This window comes from Mesitornis unicolor, unplaced genomic scaffold (genome assembly GCF_000695765.1).
Source record: "Mesitornis unicolor isolate BGI_N332 unplaced genomic scaffold, ASM69576v1 scaffold2853, whole genome shotgun sequence".
Taxonomy (NCBI): Eukaryota; Metazoa; Chordata; class Aves; order Mesitornithiformes; family Mesitornithidae; genus Mesitornis; species Mesitornis unicolor.
This window is the reverse complement of record NW_010173787.1, coordinates 74844-97532: the sequence shown is the minus strand read 5'-3', so window position 1 is coordinate 97532 and position 22689 is coordinate 74844. Positions and strand designations below refer to the sequence as shown.

At 44.3% G+C, this 22689-nt stretch overlaps 1 protein-coding gene across 1 annotated transcript in view; it reads right to left on the bottom strand.

Moving 5' to 3' along the window:
• The window catches only part of LOC104537820 (coagulation factor XIII A chain-like), a gene marked incomplete at its 3' end in the record, with an annotated part of 32461 nt that extends 10339 nt beyond the window's left edge, over positions 1 to 22122 (bottom strand). Inside the window, exons 1-3 of the mRNA XM_010180825.1 lie at positions 21984 to 22122; positions 15977 to 16165; positions 4578 to 4829 (exon numbers count right to left, since the gene is read on the bottom strand). Coding sequence (XP_010179127.1) covers positions 4578 to 4829; positions 15977 to 16165; positions 21984 to 22122 — 580 coding nt within the window. The remainder of the gene's footprint in view (positions 1 to 4577; positions 4830 to 15976; positions 16166 to 21983) is intronic.
• Between the last annotated feature and the right edge of the window lie 567 nt (positions 22123 to 22689).

The window sequence follows — 22689 nt, the reverse complement described above, 5'->3', positions numbered from 1 at the left end:
GGGATTAAAATTATCAGTATTGATCTAGTTGGTATCAATTGAGATGCTTATGTTATTCTGAGACTGCATAATCTTCCCTAAATCAGATGAAAATTGATTAACTCCTCTGTCAATTATTTTAAAATATTTGCGTTTTTTTGATAAAGTATAAAGTACTTCTGTGTTTCACAGAGAAACCAACTGCTTTGATTTTTGACAGCTTTCACTACTCTTGAGACTGTTTAGAAGAAAATGCGAGGCACTTGCGACTACTTTGATGCTAAGCATGCTCTACATAGTACAACTCCTAATTATTTTGTGCAAGTGGAGGCTAACGTGTGACAAACAGAAGAATTCCATGGAACTATGCTGGGTTTGTTTGTTCTTTTTCTCTAGCAGTTTAGGGGTTTTTTTTTTACTCACTTCTTTTATCCTGGGAAATTACTAAGACACTAGCAATGTTACAAAGAAGCAAATTAGCCTCTATGCCTCTCTGTTTGAAGATGGATAAGGTGAAAATACACTTCATGTGAAGACAGTACTGCAGGCGAGGAAACCCACTAAACACAGTTTCTCTGTAAGAGAGATGAGGAGTGCAGAGAAGCTCTCTCAACTTGGGAAGGTGAACGAGCATGAGAAGACCCTACCCAGTATGGGGGAACCCCATCCTCAGCACAGCAACTGGCTGAAGTTGGAAATGCAATTTCTTCATGCAGTGACTGCTGAGCACAGCAGCACCAGCAGCCGAGTGGAGGTGAAGGAGGCAGGCGTGCCCTGAGCACCTGTGCTCCTGTGGGAACTCAGCAGCAGAAGGCTGGGCCACGCTGAACCACAAAACTCCCAGGGCTCTTGCTGGGAAGAGGGCAGTGCTTTGGCAAACACAGAGCTGCAAGAGCTAAATACAGTTATCTACAAAACCCACTCCACCTAGGAGCAAGCTCAGTATGCCGCCTTGCAACTGCTAGTGCTTGCCTACATTCATGTAGCAGAAGGATGAAGCCCTGCATAAATTTTATCCACAAGGAATCTGTGATATAAGAGATCAAATTTAAGATTTAGCTGTAAATGCAAGAAAATACTATCGGGCCAAATTTGGATGATTGGTGAGAGAAGTCCAAAGTCATGCACATGTTACTAATCCTCAAACTGTATTAGGGTGTTTAAGCAGAAGAGATGTGCAACTGGGTCAATAAAGTTGCAATATATTTAATTGCGTAAATATAATGCACTTTGCAGGAGGCTCAGGTAAACGAAACACACACCTCAGTCCACATAGTCTGCAGCTTACTCAGATACTCTATGCACACTCCACCTGTGAGAAAGCCACACAAGTTAAGGCAAGGTCTTTTCCTGATAAGCACTGAATGTTCTCCAGCAGAAAGTCACTGGGACTCAGCACCCCCTCAGAAGGAGCTCACAGTATCCAGATCAAAGGAGCCCTTCTCTGCTTTCATGTAGTCTGATACTGTTAGGAGTTAAGTTAAACTCCAAGAAGTTATCTTTAAGTATTTGCCATTTGCATCTTCTGTTTCAGAACTGAAGAGGGCTCTGCCTACCCAGAAGCACATCTGTTTTTCCCAACTATGTCAGCTGGCTGAAGAAAGGATGCTGCCTCATAGGCTTTACCTTGCTTATTAAGTAATGCAAATCTCACCTGAGTATCCGAAATCTCAATCCACTAGCTTGTTCAATTCCCAGATGTTTGGGGCTGGTGTATATAATTTTGCAGGATCAGGCCCTGCATCTGCATCTTTAAAGTATTCTTGGTGATCAGCCTTAAATGTAGCTAAGGGGATTAAAACATATGACAACATCTGATAATTTTGGAAGCAAAGTACTCTGTAGCTTGACTGGTAAAGTATTCAAACTTGTTCTGAAACAGCAGAAAAAACTCTGCATCCCTGGCTGGGAAAATATGTCAAAACTGCACTACAGTGAGAGAAGGAGTAATAAGAAAGGGCACAAATGCCTCTGTCTTAAAGAAAAGCTCATACCGACACACTGATGTTTCTCCAAAATGATGAGTTGGAAAGCTGCACTAGACACTGACAGAGCCTGTACTCTGCTCCCTGCTATAACAATCCCCATTCACTTCTGGAATCAGTCTTCTCTCTTTTTAATGAGACTTTTCACTCAGACTTTTCTGCTTAGCTATTAACCCAGCAAACAAGTCTAGGAGATTTTCAAACTACTGTTTTCTCTGCACTTTAACTGCCTGAGTCTTTATACCCTTTTGTCATTCCACTGAACAATCTTTTCCAGCCAGGGGATAAAGCATGGAGAAACAGTCCCTGGTTTTCTAACACAAGGAAAGGGGAAAAAGACAGATATAGGAGCCAATTAGCTCAAACTACCTAGGAGTAAAAGTAGGGGCAAGAAATGAGAACAAATCCAAATCCAAATGAAACATGCAGAAAATGAAAACTACAACAGTCGGCAAGGGCCAGCACAAGTCATTGAGACACACCTGAACCTGTAAGCTGGAGACAAAAACATGGTTCTCCAGGGGTGACCTCAGGTGGACCCCCCTGGGCCTGGGGGCTCACAGCACATCCTTGTTGCCTGGAGACTCTCTTCTGCTTTCCAAAAGCAGAGCTTTTCCATCAGCTTTGCTGATGGCTGCAGCTGGAAACAACTGTTGCATGTCTTGCTTCCTACAGGTTTGCTCCCTCACTGTGGTTTTCATCTTGCTGGATTTTGGCCTCATTCAGCTCAGGTGCGAGGGAGGGAGTGCACAGGAGAGAAAAGTACCCATGTGCCATGAACAGATGTGGCCCAGTCAGCGCACAGAGCTGGTGGAGAAGGAGATGAGAAGAAGGGATTGATTTTCCCCTTCCACTCATTGACTAGCAACTTGAATTAGCCTGAGTGGTCCCGGTCACGCCACCGTGGAACAGCCAAGCACCCCACATCATATTCTTTTTCTTGACATTATGGCTGCATGCGGCCCTAGCTGGTTGTACGCTAGTCATGAGGCAGCCTGAGGTAGTTTAAGAAGCTTTTTCTTTGGGCTTTATCCCTTTCAAGGAGGTGCTAAGCCACTGCATAGTTGGTGCACTGGCTAACAGAATGGCTGTTACGATGCTCACAACTAAAGCCAAGCGTTGTCCTACCTTGGGGTGGGGAATTGCACCTCTCTAGCTGGAACTGTGACAGGCTGATGATACCTTCACAAAACTTGAGCAGTTTTGTCTGCTTACTATGGGTCATAACTTTGGCAATGAATCCTTTCTTTCTGTTAAACACTCTCCCTCCTCTCCCAGAAGAAACTCTTAGCATGCTGCTAAGAGGTACCTACCTCTGTGCTGCATTCAGAAGTATCTCATGGTGTCGCGGGGCCTTGGGCCCTGCCCTTCCCTCCTGTTCCCACTTAACTAACTCCGCTTTACTCAGCATTAACATATATCTTCCTAAATAATGCATAAGCTAATCATTGCTTATATTCCCTTGGACCAGAGGCAAGTAATGAATTCAGCACAAATCATTCGATGTACTGACAGCAGAGCAGCTGAATAATGGACTCTATTAATAACGCTAAACTTACTCGTCACTCAGTAGGATGGCCCTTGTTTGGTATGGGATTATTTGATGCAAATACTCTGGTAAAAACATTGAAAGATGAAGGAAGGGTGCCAGGAAAATATTAAAGTTAGCTAGTGGCCTAAATATTTAGTGATATGTATGCCAGACTTGGAGCCTTACAAGTTTTAGAAGGTGAGACACAGTGCTGCAGTCAGTCAGAAGGTTGAGCCAAACCTCTCCAGTCCTCCTTGCCCTCTCCTTAAAGCCACACTCGGAGTTCATTGGGTAAAATACAATTCTGTCAGCATAAGGTCTGATTTACCCAGGTTCCAGGAAAACTTTAAAAAAATAATTGTTCTTCATCCCACTGGAGTACAAAAAAAGGCTCATTTGCAAAATGTTCTGTCCTCACAGAGGACAGGGTTGCTGGTAATTAGTCACCACTAAAAGGGAAGTTATAAGAGCAAATGTCATGTAGAAGTGGGAAGGCATCATCCGTGATGCTGCAGCAGGTTGGCTGCATCCAACATGCGCAGGAGCAGCAGCTCTCACTGAACTCCTGCAGGCTTTCGTCTGCAGATGTTCGATCCTAAATGTAATGTGGCAATCAGCGATGTAACTCAACAGAGTATGGGACACTGCAACATTCTGCCCCACACCAAATCCTGGAAAAAAACACGCCCCTGTTGACTTGTCAGTTTAAAGCACACACAGGCAGGCAGGAGGCTCACGTTGATGCCTGTTAAAGCCAGAGCTAAGTCTTGGGTATATTTACTACAAGAAATGGAGCATCATCGCACTGCTCAAGCTGGTAAAGACAGGCTTGGCCTCATAAAACTGCAGAGAGCAGCTAAAGCCTAGGCATAGGTCTGCAGCATGGACCCCCACTCACCCAGGGCTATGCCCGAGCCTGAAAGACTTGCCTCTTGGCAGAGTTACTTATATAATTTTTAGGTCCAAACTGGCTTGTCTGCAACCTTCGTGGTACCAAGCTCCCCTTCCTGGACCGACCCTCCCAAAAAATGATGAGCCCGGAAGCAGAAAATGTGAACCTCTGACTCTGTTAAGGTACTTACGCTGGCACCAGGGATTGAATAGGATGTAAGTGTCGGTTGCCGAGTTTCTGTGTGTCCGGAGGATGCCAAAGGGAGTCCAGACAGCAACATACAGGCGAAACTTCCCAATGATGCATGTGGCAGACGACATGATGGACAAGCGAATAGAGTTGTTCTCCTTGTAAGTGATCTTGGCTCCCCACTCACCAGGTTTCAGCACGTTGCCTACTAGGATCGGGATGTAGGTGCCTTTGTTTTGTTGTGGGTAGCGACCTGGAGAGAGAGGAGGGATAACCCTGTGAAGAGGTTCACCTTGCTTTGACAGTCTCTTCATTTCTTGGCACTGCTCTATCTTTTTGTCTGTTTCCAATGGAGATGGCAAGTTTTAGTGGGTGGAAACCACCTGCCGCCCTCATTGCTTCACACGGTGCCTCGTCACTTGGCAGTACAGTGACACAAATACGTGCAACACCTCCCAGCAGCAGCTGTGCACACTCACACCCATCTTGCTCCAGCAAGCTTCAGTCTCACTGGCTCAGGCACTGTCAGGAGCGTAGCCCTGGCACCGTGAACAGGGCTGTCCAAGGATTTCCTTGCTCACCACTGTTTATCCTAGTGCAGCAAGCTGCATTCCAGCGTACACCTTGTCTTGGTGTCAGCTGCACTGTTGGTAAGCATGGGTAAAAGCCCCTTCCCCAGCTCAGATGCATCCACCACCCTTGTCATTAGCATGCAAGTGCTCACTGAGGAACGGACCTCAGCTTTGGGGCTCTTTAGCAGAGCAGAGCCTTGTTGTTCGCACTGCACTACTGCGCCAAAAAGCAAAGACCAAGTGCTCTTTCATGCAAGTCCATGTGGATGGAAGAAACACAAGTCAGTCCACCAGCAGACACCCAGCACTCAGTTCCTCCTGAGCGGAGTTCCTCCTCATGGACGGAGTGGGAACACATGCTGGACACCCAGAGTATAGATGAGCACATCTGGGCTGGACAGCCAAACTTTCTCAGGAAAAAATGAGTCCCAAAGTATGAAACACCTCTAAAGTTCCACACATTATAGTCTACTTCATAGTAAGACAAATCACACCCCATAAAAGTCTATTTTATTCTGCCAACTATAAAAATCATGTAGAGGGATAAGCTACATATAAACATGTACACTGCCAGGATTCAAAGTTGTGTGAGGATCCACTCTTTGAGCCTGAAGTAGAGCCAAACTATATCTGAAAGCTAACCACCAGCACAGACAGAAAAGACACTTGTGAGAAGGTGGAGTTTCTTATCTCATTCTCAAATCTATTCTTCATTCCATATTTTAGTCTGAAAGTCAGACTCATTCAAAAATAGGGTAATGAAAAGCAGCGATGGCAAACAGAGAGAAAGACTTCTATATTTTTCATTCCTACTATTTAAGAACTTCAAAATTAAACTCACAAGGGCGTTGATTTTCCTGCTTGCTTATTTTTATACAGCTGATGCAGATATATTCCCAGATCTGAACATTGCTACATTCTGGGAAAGGACAACTCCAGCTTTGAATCTGAAGCTTGCGAGCTGCCACAACATCCGTGTTTCTAAGAAATCTGTGGCTAACTCTGCTTCATCCAAGAGATTATACAGTGCACATGAATTTCCATTTTGCAGCTGTTCAGTGCACATAAATATCCCACTTTGCCCTGTCAGCAAGGGATGCCGTAACCCATGAAACCCATTCAGATCAGTGAGGGATTCAACAGTGGGAAAAGACCTACACAAGAAAAAAGGACTAGAATAAGAGAGCAAAATCAATAGAAAACACTAGAAGATAAAGCATTGGACACTTCAAATATAAGCCAAGAAAGGAAAGCTAGAGAGAAGAGCCTATGGAGGTAACAGAGATGAGAGTCTTGCTCCTGCTAACAATTGCAATCTGAGAGCTGAACATATTCTTGTTCTTTGTAGTGCAACTGGGTATGACCCAGCTTGCCTCCACAGTTGATATTTTGCTTCTAGTTTTGACATAATTGTTTTTTTAAAAAATAGCAGTCCACGCAAACAAAGCAGCAGAGCAAACCAAGTAATTGAACTGACATCCTTGAAGACTGTTAACAAGTGCTACTTTTAAAAATACTACCCTTACCTCCTTCACAAAGGTGGGAGGAGGGAGAGATTACTATTATAACGTGGTTAGGAACTGACATTTTTATCTTCACTGGAAGCTGCATGTCAGTGTAGGAGCCTACTGGGGACAGCAGGAGCTGTGCTGTGGCAGGGCCTTTGTACCACCATGTCCGTGTGCACCACATGCACACGGGAAGGCTGCAGAAGCACTCCCCAGTAAATCTGCCTGTAGGAACCAGATAGTATCTCAAAGAGGCCATAACGCCTTTGCAAGACATCCTTATGGAAAGCCCATCACTGGCACCCCATAGCAGGTTCGGCAAAGTACCATAGTATCTCAAAGAGGCCATAAGGCCTTTGCAGGACATCCTTATGGAAAGCCCATCACTGGCACTCCATAGCAGGTACGGCAAAGTACCAAGCCTCTGATAATCTCACTTCTCTGAAACCTCAACACAGAAAACTCCATTTGCACTTCCAAACAAAGGTCCCTCTTGCTTGCAAAGCCACAAGACACCCTCATATACTTGTCATTTGACAAGGGAGCACCTGTAACTGCTGCTGAGGAGTATGCAAGGTCCTTTCAGCCCAGAGCCACTGCATGCCCCATACAGCTACATGTCCCATGTAGTAAGAGAGACAAGGCACTATCTTGCTCACCCATGAGGATAAGGTGCTCTGGTGTATTGCCTGCATCCCTGCAGATATAGCAGGGTGCTGGGGAAGGGATATCCTAGAAGTCAGGTTAATTTGCAGATGTTATAAACAGTAAATACAAGAGAACATTGTTTGCTTCTGACAGATGAGCAGGGTTCGGTGCTTGCTAGCAGTTGTATAAATCCAGAATCCACGAGGAAGTCTGGGAAGATGGGCAGAGCCCTTAAGAGCACAGTGAGCAATTTCCAACATTTTCTTTGAAGAGAAGACAGGTTCCCTAATCTTCTGAAGCAAAAACCAAAATGCAAATGGGAGAGCAAGGGAATTGTTACTTCTGACAGGAGCTGGTGGAACTGAATTGTAATCACACATCTAGACACCTGACAGGTCCAGCCATGCTAGTTTTACATACAGAATCACAGAATCACAGAACGTTAGGGATTGGAAGGGACCTCAAAAGATCATCCAGTCCAATCCCCCTGCCGGAGCAGGAACACCTAGATGAGGTTACACAGGAAGGTGTCCAGGCAGCTTTTGAATATCTCCAGAGAAGGAGACTCCACAACCTCTCTGGAGTTGTGGAACACAACACAACTGTTGTCTTGATACTAGAGCACTATAAAACTGAATAACTTTGGTGTCATGTCATGCTAAGGTTGCTGGCAAAAGTATCTTTACCTAGGTTCAGTACTATGTTTATCAACATTGTAGGGAAGTCCTTTCAGAATGGCTTGGCCTTTATCTACACCTCAAGCACCCACTTCTGGCTGCAGTGAAAAAGAAGGGCCAACTTTGGGTCATAGTTGGGATACCTGTAATATCAGCCCTTTCTCAATAGGGGTAATGTGCAATGGTGACTTCATTTTCTGGGTTAGACTCTCTAAGGAAGAAGATTCAATGTTATCCAAAGACTGATCACCAAAAGCCTGTGAATGCCTGACAGAGAACTCTCTGCAGGATCTCTGGTGCTAACCCAACACACAGAGAGACAGGAGGTGTTTGGGTGCATGTCAGGACCAGGAGCCATGCAGAGAAGATAAACCCTTTTTATGCTGACAGGAGGGTGCTTCTGCCAGCAGCATCAGTTGGCTCAGCATCCCTCTTGCTCTGATTTGCTCCAGGAGTTGGCAGCCTGAACCACACTCTGCAGCCAGTTCTTTGTGCTTGCCTCACTCCCTGGTCCTCACACGTGCTCTGGGTGTAGGAGGCCCTGGCCCTCACTCGAGGACATTTCACAGCCAATTGCTCTGTGAAAGACAAAGTCGTTGCGTGACATCACGCTGTCAGGATGTCCCTGTTCGCTCTCCCTAACAGCGCATGGACATGGGAAAATCCAGCCTGAGAATTCAGAAAGCCTGGAGGTTTCTGCACTGTAACCACCAGGCACAGAGTGAATTTTTCATAGACTTCTTTTGCAGCTCAAGATAGCAGGCACTGAAGGGGAGCTGCTGACTTGTCTTGCCTTCAAGGTAGGAGGGGATAGGAGAGAATTCACAGTGACTCTCTTTCATGGGCCTCCGACTCTCTGCATTTCAGTGCTAGGTACTGAGCCACAATACTGCCAGAAGACATTATTTTTACAGAAACTTCCCTTTACAGAAGGTTTAATGGCCCAAACTTATCTATTTCCCACGCTTATTTCTTATCCCACCTTGGTTTCTGTAGCTTTCCAAGCTGGGTTCATAAAGCTCTTGCTCACTTCAGTTGCAGCTCAGCTCTACACATCCTGGGCTTTCCAGGCATTCAGGAAAAGAGGAGCAAAATCGCTGCTGTTGCTATTAACGGAGCTCAGATGTCCCTCAGTGCTGCACCACAAGGCTTTGAAAGTGAGTAAACATGAGCAAAGGCCTACATGGCAAAATGCATCATGACTGAAGCATGTGTGGATGTGGGCATGTATGAGATGCCCCCCACCATGCACACCCTTTACAGGTGCAAAAAGCGGAGTGCAGTATATATAAAGTTTTCCAAAGTCTTATTTACGCAGTAGCAAAAGAAGGATCTGTCTAAGACACAGAACTGTGGCCACACATACACATTCAAAGTGAGTTATTTTTAACATATGCCTCTGCTCCTTAGCATGTCAGCTCCAGGCCCATCAGGCACGGAGGCAAGCTGTGTTTAATTCTGAGTAAAACTGCCACACCAGAGAGGGATTTACAGCAACAGAGGGAGAACAAGAGATAGGTACAGAAAGTTCAGTCAGCAAAACACGAGTGCTCCTCCTCCTCCAGCTATCCCAATCTGCTGCTGTTCCTTCCAAGCGACTAACAGAGACCAGGGCCTGCTCAAACTACACTTCTCCTCCTCTCCTGGAAGCCTAATCTCCATTTAGTCTGGTTTTTCCCGTGATCCCCAGTCGATATACATATTGCAGTATGTGTGCGTGCATTAAACAGCTCCTAAATGCCACTGCTGAGTTAGCGCCGTGCTGTTAGCACAGCCAGCGGAGGGACCGGCATGTTCTTGGATAGGCCCTGCACAACTGAGTAGATGTTTTCGTTTCAGCAGGGAGGAGGGGAAATTTGGTAGCACCGAGATTAGAGATATAGTGAGCTTCAGAGGGCATTTCCTTCCGGATGGAAGTAGGATACCTCAGAAGAGAGAGAGGTGAACAAGGCTATTTCTCAATAGTCTTTTTAGTAGCCCTCCCTGGAAGTTTTGTTTTAAGGTGTCAAGAAATCTGTCTCCCTTTGGGACTTACGTAACACACAGTAAGAATAACAATTTTCCTGTCTTTCATTTCTGTACAGAATCTATTTCGATGCTAGCCTTGGAAGTATAATAGTTGTGACGGGTTGATAAATACATTTGAGCTGGAAGCCACAAGTACAGTAGCTGTGTAGCTGAGGTAAGCCTCATCGTAGCAAGCAGCTTGGGGACAGGTGTTAGTATCCTGGGACCATGCCTTATTAATCACTATAAATAACTACAACAAATGTTGGAAAAAGGAAAAAGGAAAAGGGAAAAAAGAAAAAGAGAAAGAAGGAAAACACAAGAGATGAGAAGAGAAAAAATAGAAAAAAGTAAAGAAAAAAGAGAGATGCTCTAAATCAAAAGGAGCAAGAAGGAGAAACAATTTTTTGTAAAAAAGTGTCTTTAAGTCACTGCTTTAATATCATATCTGGGTTCCTCCCACCCTCAAACCCTATTGCCTTCAGAAGTGTTGCATATAAACTTGGAAACATAGGAAACCCAAATATCTTGAAATATTTTTTGCTTATGGCTCTAGTTAGGAATCCTTAACAGCCGACCACTGTATCCTGGGAGTGAATGTTTCTAGTACTTTGCAGCTGTAAAACACACATTGGAGTCATGCACCTTAGCTATTAAAACCATTAAAAAATACAGCTAGATTTTACGTGCCACTTGCTGCTGCAGCAGTGCAAAAGGAGAACATAATAAAGATTCCTTTGCATGAAACACTGCATTCATGGAGCACCTCAAGAGACCCCCTTCACTCTGCTCCTCTGGGGCCTGGCTGGGAATTCCAGAAGGGAGGAAAAAAAATACCCCAACGCCTTTATTCAGAAAATGAATTTTGTTGTTCTTTGCTAAGAGCTGGCAAACAAGTCTCTTCTCTGGAGATAATTTCTAGGAAATGTGTTCCATGGCTAATACATTATTCTTTCTTCCCCAAAATGGGACTCCATGTTCAGACCATCAGCTGTTTCTGTAACTGCTCAATTTTTGTTGTTCCTTGTTAAACACAGACATAGTGATTTAATAAACTCTCAGTGCTGAGTTATGTACCAGCACCAGAGTTAACTGCTCTTGTATGATGCCAAGAAGGCTCTTAAAAAAAAAATCAAGATCCAAATTTTTCAAGTGAGTAACGTTTTTCCCAGTGGAAGAGCTCAGCTCAACATCCCAACCAAGGTGCCGGCGGACATCTCATGTACCAGCCACTCCATTAGCCACCACTTGCCCTGCCCCAGAGCTGCTGAGGACGACAGGTGACAGCAGGGGTAGCAATAATTCCCACTAAGACAGATTTACTGCCTGACAAAAGGAAGTAAACCTCAACCCTCCTGGAATAACCCATGTCCCAACACTGCTGTGAAATGAGGAAAAGGCTGTGGACACTGTAGGGCAGTATGAAGAGCTTCACTGATTCTGGTGTGGGTGTCCTGAACTGAACCCCTGGTTCCTGGATACTCCTCTAACTATAAGCAGGAATTTGATGTCACCTAAATAAGCCATACTGAATCAGCTCTAATAACTTTATGTTCTTAGTTGCTTTCATGTGTTTATAACTGCTCTTCTGGAGCAGGCCTGGAAAGACTGTGGAAAAAGGAGCAGTAAGTCTCTGCTCTCATCTCAGGCCAAAAGCCAATGATTTGTAGAAGCCTGAGGAGTACATATGGGAGGGTGTGTGGGTGTCCACGAATGCAGGTGTGGAAAGGTGATAGTAGCCTGGAGGACTGGGATTTATGATCATTCCAGAAGTATGCCAATGAATAAAATGTTCATAATAATATTTAGAGCTAGGTCAATATATATGGATTTATGAAGCCATTTAAGGAATATACAAATAGACAACAATTTATGAGGATGTGAGGAAATACATCATTAGAGTAAGGATGCACCATATAAACTCATCAACCACTCTAGGATTTACAGCCACGTATAGGAAACTACTACTAAAAGCAAGATTGAAGGTCGTATAAGCCCATCTAATCATACATCTTCTTTTCAGAGAAATCACTGCCAGTGCTGCAGTGACTGTGGAAACTTTACAGCACTTATGCCAAACTGGCTGCCCCAGGTGCGGGAGTCATGCTTAGACAGGCTGAGCCCCACACTGTGGAAAGCCAAGGGAAGCATAAGGTATCCCCATCGTCACCATGAAGGCGGTAGTCAGGAGAGATCAAGATAGGTGAAAGAGTCATTGGCTCCTCTGGGCTCCCTGGGGCCCCAAGCAAACTGAAATTGTTCCTGCTGTTGGGAACTCTATGTAAGCACAGCATCTACAGCTCTCTTGTGGCAATTTCATCTCAACCTCAGACCAATAAAATGAGTATTTCCCAAGGGGTGATGCTCACCTTTCCTCTCGTTAAAGCCAGGAAGTGGGCTGTGAGGAAGAAAATATGTGGTGATGGAACAGCTCCCAAACCACCGGTACTGAGGCAGGGCTGCCATCCAGCATGAGAATTTGAATAACATCCCATTACTCTTTATAAGTGAATATTTTTCCATGTGGATTTTTTGGCACATTCATTGTTTTCCATACTTTGGCAGACAAATATGGTCCTAATTTAATGAAGCATCATGTGCAAAACTGAATTATAATAATTCACGTTAGTACTTCAGCCAGTTTCACCAATGATGATTACGGAAAACAGTCTGTTAAAGAAAAAAGGACTTTAGTCATAAGGAACCATTGCAGAAGAATATCAGTACCAGTGACATTCAAGAGACTGGGGTGAATTGTTTCTATATTTACACATACATATATATTTGTTTATAGAATTTAGCCCATGCATTCTAGGCTCTGTGCAAATGTTCTTTAAATGGACTGTGGATTAAAAAAAGATTTTTGCAAAAGATTGTTCTGTGTTTCAGACCTAGTTTCACATCACACAAGAAGCATTTGTCCCAGGTATCCTTGATTCATTATCAGTTAGAAGGATTAAGCAGTCTCTACTTGCTTTACTTGATTCATTAATCATCCTTTTAATGATGCAAAAGAAGCAAAAATAGGAGCAAGAAAAGAGAAGTAAAACTAAATTTTAGGGAGTAAAGGAAATAGAATAGTTCTGCACACACACAGAGGATCAAGTCATTACCATTGTCACATTTTTTCAGCAGCAAAATTAGCCTTTAATGGATAAAAATTCTGTGATGGATTAACATCAATGCTGGGAAATTTCCAGGGCTGGGAACTAATAATTTCTGAAGTTTTATATGGTGCTGTTGTATAAACAGCCCTCACTGTAGACACAACCCTGCAAAAAGAGACATTGAGTTTTCCCAGGTCCAGCTAAATTCCCTGAGAGCCAAGGCCAGCCATCCCTACCAAAAGTATCTTTGCACCTTGAGACTGAGAATAGCACCTTGAAACACTCAAAAGGCTCGTGGTCAGCCTGGTCCACATTGCTTGGGGTTACCTTCTCGCCCTTGGAGATACTCAAAACCTGTGCCTAGGGCAAGGCTCTGAGCAGCTGGCAAAATTGAACCTGCTTTGAGCAAGGGCTTGGATGTGAGACCTCTGGTGATGCATCCAACCTTGGTTATTCTACAGTTGGTGTAACTTCTGCCTGACAGTACCAAAGGGTAGGATTCACCTCCCCTGTCTTTGGTGACCTTAAAGTCAGAGCCTGGTCTATGGGGGAGAGTCAGTGGAGGAAGAAAATAAATTCAAAAGATAATTTATCCCATTTTAAGACAGCAGGGCTAAATTGCGACCAGGAGTTGCTGCCTTCCTCCTCTGCTCACAGAGGCAGCCTAGGCAACAGATTTTGATTGGGCTCTGGTTTTCAGGCAGCTGGTGCTACAAGAGGTGAATGCTCACTCTTCAGCCAGACAAACAGAAAAAACCTGGATGCAAATGGCCACATCTCCCTATCACAAAAGGTTTGAGAGCACAGCACTGAAATCTTGAGCACTCAGTGCCCTTTCCTAAGTACAAGAAATTTCCTCTTTTTCCCCTCCAGGACATTAAACATTGGACTTGCCACAAAAAGGAGAAGTAGCAAGAGTACAGCAGATATTCTCTTGATAATTTCCTTCTCCTTTGTGGACTGTTTTTATTTTGCTTCCTGTTGCTAGCCTCTGAGAACAAATGTACTGTGTTTTTACAGCATGTGCTGAAAGAGTAAAACTTGTGGAGCACTGAGTATTAACCAGTTCCTAGAAGAGGAGCTTGAATATCTCTTCTCCAAGTTGAATCTCTCTGAGCTAGTCCTTATAGCAAGAGGGTGGTGGTGCTCACAGAAGCAGATACTTAAAAAGCAGAGGAGGGCCATAGCATTATATACTAACCTGTATATCCAGCCATTCCCTTCAGCTGATTGCCAGTCACTACACGGGATATCAGCTTTACTGTTCCCATTTCACAGAAAGGAAAGTAACAGGGAAGAAGGGGTAGGGGAATTCAACCACAGACTCAGGACTGACTCCAAAATCATCATGCAGAGCCGAGTTTGTCGCAAAGTCTCCCCTGGCTTGGCCTGTGTTTAACCCCATTCCTACCATGGCTGAAGATGAGGGGATTTTTATCTGTGCTTAGTGATTCAAGGTACAAACGATGGGAAAATGTGTTAGGAGAGGGCAACAGGAAAAGGAGTGAATATGTTCTCTTAAGCGGACTGTGCAACGTCATAAGAAGTGTTAAGTTTCTTCTTGCAATATAGAATATCTGATTAAAACAAATGCAATCTGCACACAATTCAATAAAAAACAAATGTTCCATTTTCCACTTCTTCTTGCTACAGCTGTTTGTTTTAAACATATAAAGATTAAGGGAACAGTCTTGAATTTAATTAAATCCCAAAAGAACTAATGATATTTATGCATATTAAATTTTTAAAGGCACTTGTGGCTTGTTCAGCCAATCATTCACTGGACTGTCATAACATGCCTCCCAACCCTAATTTAAATTAGAAAGAAGAGACTCATGAAAAAAATGTGCAGACAGTAACCTTTTCACTGCACATATGTTTAAGAGATAAACGCCCGTCTATGTTTAAAAGGCAACAAATCTAATAAATGGCCACATCATCATAATTCAACAGTGGAAAAAAATCAATGTTACAAATTTTGGAACTACATCTCTCAAGAAAGTAAATTAAAACATCAATTCAAACCTACTTTAAAGAGTTTATAAGGGGAACATTGATATATTAACACAAAAACTCCCAGATCACTCTAGATGAAGCTGGGGCTTTCCCAGAGCTGTGATGTAGGGAGCAGCATTTGGTGGGGCCGTCTTTGGAGCACAGCAGGAAGCCCCACTCTGTTGCTTGCTTTTCCCCTTCTCTAGCAAAGTCATCCCCTTCTCTAGTCCTATACCTTCAATAAGCCAACAGGTACATTAGGACCTGGGTCTCTGATGAAGTGAGAGGAAAATGCTTTCTTGCTTTTTTTTTGCAGTAAATCAAGAAAGCCTCTGATGTAGCCCTGAGTAAGTCTCTGGTCCAAAGCTACTATGTCTGAACCTTCCCCCTTGTTCCCAAGTTGGCTGGAAATGCAGGCTAAGAAGTTGCAAGCCCTCCTATTCTTCCACCCTGCATAATTTCCCTGCCTTGTGTACCTGCCATGTTGTTATCCCAGTTCATATATAGTCATCTCTCCCACCTCAAGTAACAGACTCCTCCTCCCTGCATCTCCTAAACACTAATAAAAGTGTTCCACCTATCTTCCAGCGTTGCCGTACAGCATTAACCATAGATAACTTTGAAAGCTCAATAAAGTACAACTTCTTGCTTAATAGCAAGTCCCAAATACTGCTCCTTCTCTCACAAGAAATTCTGCTGACCTTCTTGAGAAAGGATTCAGACTCTGTTTAGAAAAGCACTTCCTTGCCTATGGTTAAGCCTGTTTTTATGGTTTATCAATCATAACAGGAAAAGGTCCAGCCGTTAAGTACTGCTGTGTTCCTGTTTATGAGACACTCTTCAATCTCACTTTGCTGATATGACACAGCTTTTGCCAGCCACTTACCTATCAAATACTCCAGCCAGAATTGGTCCGTCTCTGGCTGGTAGGGTCGGTTGAAGTCAATCTGGATTTGGAAAGCCTGTCCCCGACGCACTATCAGCCTGGGACTGTAGTACTTGTCAGTGTGGTGCTGCTGCTTGTTCATCTCATGGGGCTCCTTGAACATCTGAATGTCCACAACACGCAGGTAATCTGCAGAGACACGTAAATGAGCAGAGAGGGAAGGAGTCAGTATGTTTGAATGTCAATATTGATACCAACACCATTAGAGGCCCTGTCCTCCCCTTCCCCAGCGTTCCCTCATTGAGGAACACCGTGCAATGGAGCATGCTGGATCTGTTTGGGTCTTACATCCTCCTGGCTGAGCAAGGACTTATGGACTGACACTTCTCTGTCCAGCTGCCATTTTCACAGAAGCCGCAAGGCTTGTAATGAATGGTGAAAGCAATCACAGAAAGGGAAGGTTGCTATGGGTGGAAAGCTAAATGTCCCCATGGAGAACTGGGCTCCAGCTTTCCTTTGGCATCAGCTTTCTGCAAGCCTGGGCCTTGCTGTCACAAGTTTATCAGTGCAAACAGCGGGGCTTTGACAGCTGTGGCTTCATGTTTCCCTTCTTGCAGACCTTCATTTGTAAATTGCAAATTCACAGGGGTTTTGTGATGCTTAAATACATTAACGTTTGGAAAGTGCTACTGCTATCAAGTGCTGAAGAGACTGAGAGGCAGTTAATGATTTTACACTCAGCTGAGGCTTGGATTGTCTGTATTAGATAAGGTTTTGGTGTACTGTATGTGTCTAGACTCAGCTTCTCAGTACACCTCCACTGCTATTACTTTCTCCTTATGAAAACTAAATATAACATTACAGTATGCAATTACAGCATAGAGTTATAGGCAAACAGCAGTAGGTATCTATGACATGCATGGACAGAGCTTTGCTCCTTTCAAATTAGGTCTGTCTAAAGGGTTATAGCCTACTGCTACTGAAGTTAGTTTGTTCAGCTAACAACCAGTGTGGGGTGGCATTGGGTTAGCCAAAGGCACTTGCAGTCACCACAAGCTACATGAGTGTACCATACTAGGAATCTTCACAATGGGAGTCTTCTCACACAACGAACAACCACATGAGAACAAACTGGACATCCTTCTTTCGCCTACACATTTGGGCAGATAACCATGAAACCTCTCCCAGGAGGACCATTACTGCTCACAACCAGGAGAGAGACAGAAGAGTAAAGCTTGAATTGCATCTTTCAGCTTGTCTTTCCAGCTGCTGACAGTTAGAAACTAGCTAATTTCTGTGTTTTATACTGATGATGACGGAGTCAAACTCATGCCTGGCAAAAAGAGATGCACATTTAAAGCAGCTGGTGGAGCTGTGTGTTACTCGTGATGGTGGCTAATTTGGCGTGCTATTGAGTACACTGTGAGCAGGAAAGATGAATGAGCAAATGAGTGGGATATTCAAGTCAGCGAGGGCTGAATGCAGCCCATTCCACAGAAGCTCAAATGACAGCTTTGCACACCAGTTTTCCTTGAAGGCAGGAAGACACTGAAGAGGTCAGCTCTGGACAAGCAGCAGGGCTGCCTCACATTGTGTCTGTAGCCTCCAGACTACAGAAGCTCTTGTATTAACCCTGCCCTTCTGCAGGGATGTGCTCAAGATATTGCGGAGCTGTGCAGGCAGCGATGCCCTGGGCACCAGCATGGTCCTTTTTCTGCTCTGGCCAAGCCACCCAGTCTGGACTCTGAGTGACAGCTAACAGAGAGGGGGAAAGAAGGGCAGCAGGAACAGGTCCCGCTCGTGCATTGTCGCTATCGGCTGCCCAGCTCTGCCCTGCAGGAACCAGAAGGAAAGGAAACTGCCCGAGGACATGGCAAGATGAGGATCCTTTCATGGAAAAGTCCTGAACCCAAAACCATCCACCTCCTGCTAACCCTAATCTGTGTAAAGGCTGGAATACCCTGTTCAATCCTAAGGCAGGTTTAAAGTCCCATGGCAATGTTACTGTTATTCTCTGTTCAATTCACCAGGCTTCTGGAGCAACTTCTGTAGATTCTCACTGGCTTTACCACTGGCTGAATTTACAGAGGTGGTTTTTGTGTGAAATATTAAATGTGTTTTGCTTGGAAATCATTTTCATTGCCTCTCTGTGAAGTGGGACATGTCTTCATCTCCCTCCCTGCAAAACTTTGCAATGGTCACTCACAATAATGCTGACAAAGCTCACTACTAAATTATGTGAGGCAGGAATTTCCCAGAGGGAGTAAAGTAGGGGCAGGGAAGAGCCTCTCTGTTATCTCTTCCAAGGCCTCCAAGGCTGTAAGCATTGCACGGAAAAAGCTGCATATCTTGGAGCTCTGCAAGGAGTGAAGTTACCAGTAAGTTTGGCTCAGCTTTTCCCTCTTTTCAAGGAGGCACAGAAATGGAGTTGAGGGTCTGTTGTGTTTTCATCTCATGTTCTGAAATAAAAGGCAACAGTGACCCTGCCCTTTGTTCACTAGTTAGCCCCTTCAAGCAACTACGGAGTTAAGCCACCCCGGAGTGTCAGTACAGCATTTGTTTCATGTAATCTCAGGATTTTACATAGCTCCTGTCAAAACATGGCCATACTCATCTGCAGAAAACACATTTCACTTTCACCCTCAGTGTTAAAATGTACCTTGAGCTTGCCAGAAGAAGATAACCTGTGACTGAGCCTGTGTTAATTACAGTAATGGTAATTATAGAGGACAAAACATGAGCTGGGAAATGGGATATTCTAACACACATTGCACTAGGGAAGTTCACTTCCTTCACTTGCACTTCCTTCAAAAGGAAGGCTCCAGGTGCTGTGCTCATGTGTCTGTGAGGGACAGGTGGCCATTGTGGTCTGCTTTGAAGTTAGGTCCATTTGATGATTTACCCATCGCTTGGTTTGCTGTTTAGTACAAGCAGCAAGCAGTTTGCTGCATGAGAGGCAGCAGTCTCATGCTTTCTTAAAGCTTTTGCAATGTTCAGCTTGCACAGAAAGAAATGAACACAAGCTTGAGCTGTTTTTCAAATAACAAGAATAGTCTTCAAACACCAGGTTTTCTTGGAGGACCAGAGAGAAAGGGCTCTGGATTACAGTCCAAATAGTGGGAGTTTCCAAGGGAGGTGCCCATCCCTCTGCCAACAGGGGAAGCACGGTTAACTGGTGAGTCTCTGAACTTTGCCAAGGAGGGTGCGTGGGCAGCTTGCAGACCGTGGGGCTGCAAGGCTGCGTCCTCCCACCGAGCGGTTGGAAGCAATAGGGCCACTTGTAACACATTGCAGGGAAACGAGCTGGCAACGAAAAGCCAGGGGGAGGAGGACACAGCACAGGCATGTTCGTGGAGACACAGGCTTCTCGCTGAAGAAGTGCTCGAGGGCTGCGTGTCCTCCTCACTGGGCATCTCCCGCGAGCAAGCCGGGCTCCTGCAGCAGGCAGCCCACTGGCCTGGGCTGTGATTCAGCAGAGTAGAAGTGGGTGTCAGCAGAGAGCTAGTCAAGCACAGAGTTTTACCTCATCCTAGAGTAGTAGCTAAAATAGGTCAAATGAATCACACCCTAAAAATGCCATTTCTCTCTGTTGGCTGTCAGGGGAAATAAGGGTGACTTGCTCAGCTGTAGACACCTACACTGCACAGATCAAGGGCAGGATTCAGTTATATTTAGGCATCTAAATGATGTGAGCCTGGTATGTAACCTCTTATTATGGACAGTTTGGGGCTGGTTGCTGCAGCCAGTGGAGCTCAGAAGGGTACAGATCACCCTGGCAGTGACACCCACCGGATCCCTGGACAGCCTGTGCCCTCACCTCCACACACTGGGTGGCTCTGTGTTGACTGTGATCTGGCACAGGTGAAGACGCTGATGTTTAGATGTTTATAGCAGGTGTCCAACCCTAACCCAAGGGCTAGAAAACACCTCAGTTGTAACAGCAGGGATAAAAGCATTTCCATGCTTTCTCAGTGTGTTATGGCAGTGAAATGTGGGAACCACTACAAAGAATGTGGACAACCCAGAAGTGTAGAGGTGTGCAGGAGAAGGGGAAGGAAGTAGCACAAGGATGTGCTTGCAGCACTTGAGCCCTGCCAGGTTCTGCTGCTCCTCCTGCTCTGCCTGCAGACGCTCACTTCATCCTCCAAGCACAACACTGTAAGTGACCTGGGTCAGCTCCTGACTCTAAGTCCCAGTCTGAGCTGCATTGGGCTATAAACCTTTAACTTGGTCTGACAGGTCACCTAAGCATCTGACACCAAAACAGTGTGTCCAGGGACCACACTTACATCAGCTGGTATCACAGGCTTAGATCATAGCTGATGTGCACTAAAACAGGAACGCCACTGCAGTCTCTTCCCTTCAGGTCAACCCTTTCATGTTGTTGCTAAAAGCATTGCAGAGCTGAACTGCGCAGCAGAGCAGATCCAGCTGTAGAAAAATAATTCTGCTGTTATGCACGAATTTACATTTCAGCCATAGCAGTCTAAAATTTATGTTTCAGCCATAGCAGTCCCATAGCCAGGTTTATCCTATGGCCACACAAACTCTTGCTTTGGACAAGGGCTGCTGTTCTCACCAGCAGCATCACCCTAACCACATGTTGGGTTCCTGTCTCCACTCACTTGACCTGACATTCCTAGGTTTCCATTGCATTTCTGAAAAGCAAGAGGCTTCCACCCACCAGCACATTTCATTCAGAGCCTGATGCACATCAAAAAGCAGTAGGAATCTTTCTCCTGGTACTGGTGGGCTTTAGCTACAGGCTGCATTTCTTCTAAGGTATCCCACACCCTTACACATCTCCAGCTTCTGTAAGCATACTGGTTTTGAAATGATATCCAGTCAGGACCTGTACTGCATTACATTTGACAATTTAAACACACATACTCGCCCCAGAGGTACAGGGTTCTTTGAAAAGGTTCAAGCAAAGTTTCTACAGTCTTAACATGCCAGTTGGTTTGCTCAGGCGTCTTTTAAAAATAAATGTTTTTCGAAGAAATGTGTGCATATTAAAGTGGGGGAGACGTGTAGTTAAGGATTACAGAAATAATGGTTTGCAATAAAAATTTGAACTTGTCACTTAAAATCTCTTTGCCTGTTCCCCAATGTGCAAAATGCAGTAATTAATGCTTGCCTGTATTTATTAAGCACTCTTTTAGCCCTGGATGAAAAGTCCCATATAAGCATTAAGTATTTTTACATCTGGGTACCTTGAGTTGCCACTTTCAACAAACTCTGCAGTTCATTTCAAATAGGCCCAAAAATTAACATCATTTGGTTGGTGACTCATTCAGGAGCCAATCCTGATTTGTTTTCAACCAAATCTTATCTATTTTTCCAGGTTCACTCCAAAGATTTGGCACTGAGAACGTGGTTTCATTTGCCCATCTCCTGCATGATATTGTTTTGTCTCCCAAGCCAGACAACTGAAACAGTTTTCACAGGACAATAATTAAAAATACAGGGATTCCTTTTAGTTTTATGGTCACTTTCGTGAGTGACTTGAACATCTAGCGAAAGTTTCCCCTGCCAGCTGGCATTCCGTAGCAGTTTCACTGTCAGTTTAAGGCAGTACAAACCAGCAGGGCCATTAAGAAGAGGCTCCTCCTGTCCCTATCACCCCAGTGCTGCCACAGCCATGCCTGAAGCCAGCAGTTTCTAAAGTGACTCCCTGACTGTGATCAAACTGGGAAAACACATTCTTGCCTTTTTATTAACCACTCCCACAGTTCAAGCTGCAAAGTGGCCACTCAGCTTCTTCATTCCTCACTTTCCCTATTCATAACCTGTGGTAGCACTTACATGCACACAGGTGTTTTTAGTAAGTTTTCTCACGAGCAGCACTAAAACCTATCTGAGATCAAAACATATAAGGAGTTCTAGAAGTATGTAGAACACAAATTACCATACTAAGCAAGAAGTGGTTTGGTTTTAAATCAAAGACCTGGCAGAGGTTAATATGGGAGATGTAAAAATAGACATATGTCTTAATTGTACACTGTACCTCTTGGATTAAATCCTCTAGGTATCAATCCAAAAGCCTCCATTTCAGGGACTTCATTTTCTTCCTCATTGGAGTTGTTTGATGGGAGGGCTCTTCTCCCATTCAGAGGTTTCTTGTTGGTGCTCGTTGTTTCAGTCATCCTGTATTAAAAATTTTGAAATACCATGAAAGAAAGAAATAAGAAATGCAAGGAAAAAAGCAAACATGAGCCAGTGTGGCACATATAAGATAGGAGAAACCAAAAACTGTGCGGGGTGCTAGTGAGCTACACATTTTTAGACTCACATAAATAAAAACTGAGAGGCAGAAAACATCAGTCTAATGATGGAGTACAGCTCTCTAAGGATTGGAAGGCATTTTGTGTTTGTCAAAACACATGAATAAGAGAAGAAGGAGGGCGGGAGAAGGAGAGGGAAGCCTAACACAGAAGTCTTTGCCTAGGCAAAACAGGCATTAAAAACATTAGGGAGTTTCAGGTAAAAGAACTGGAAAATCATTCACTCTCCCACCCTCCAAAACAGCATTATTGAATCCAAAATAGCAAATCATATTTCCAGAAAGTGCATCACGCTACCTCCCCCTAATAAAAATGTCATTCTAAGTAATACTGCAATCATCCCAAATACTACAGCCTACAACAGTCTGTGGATGATTACTGGAGAATTGTATTTTTGTCCCTATGCACACAAACACCCAATATCTAAAG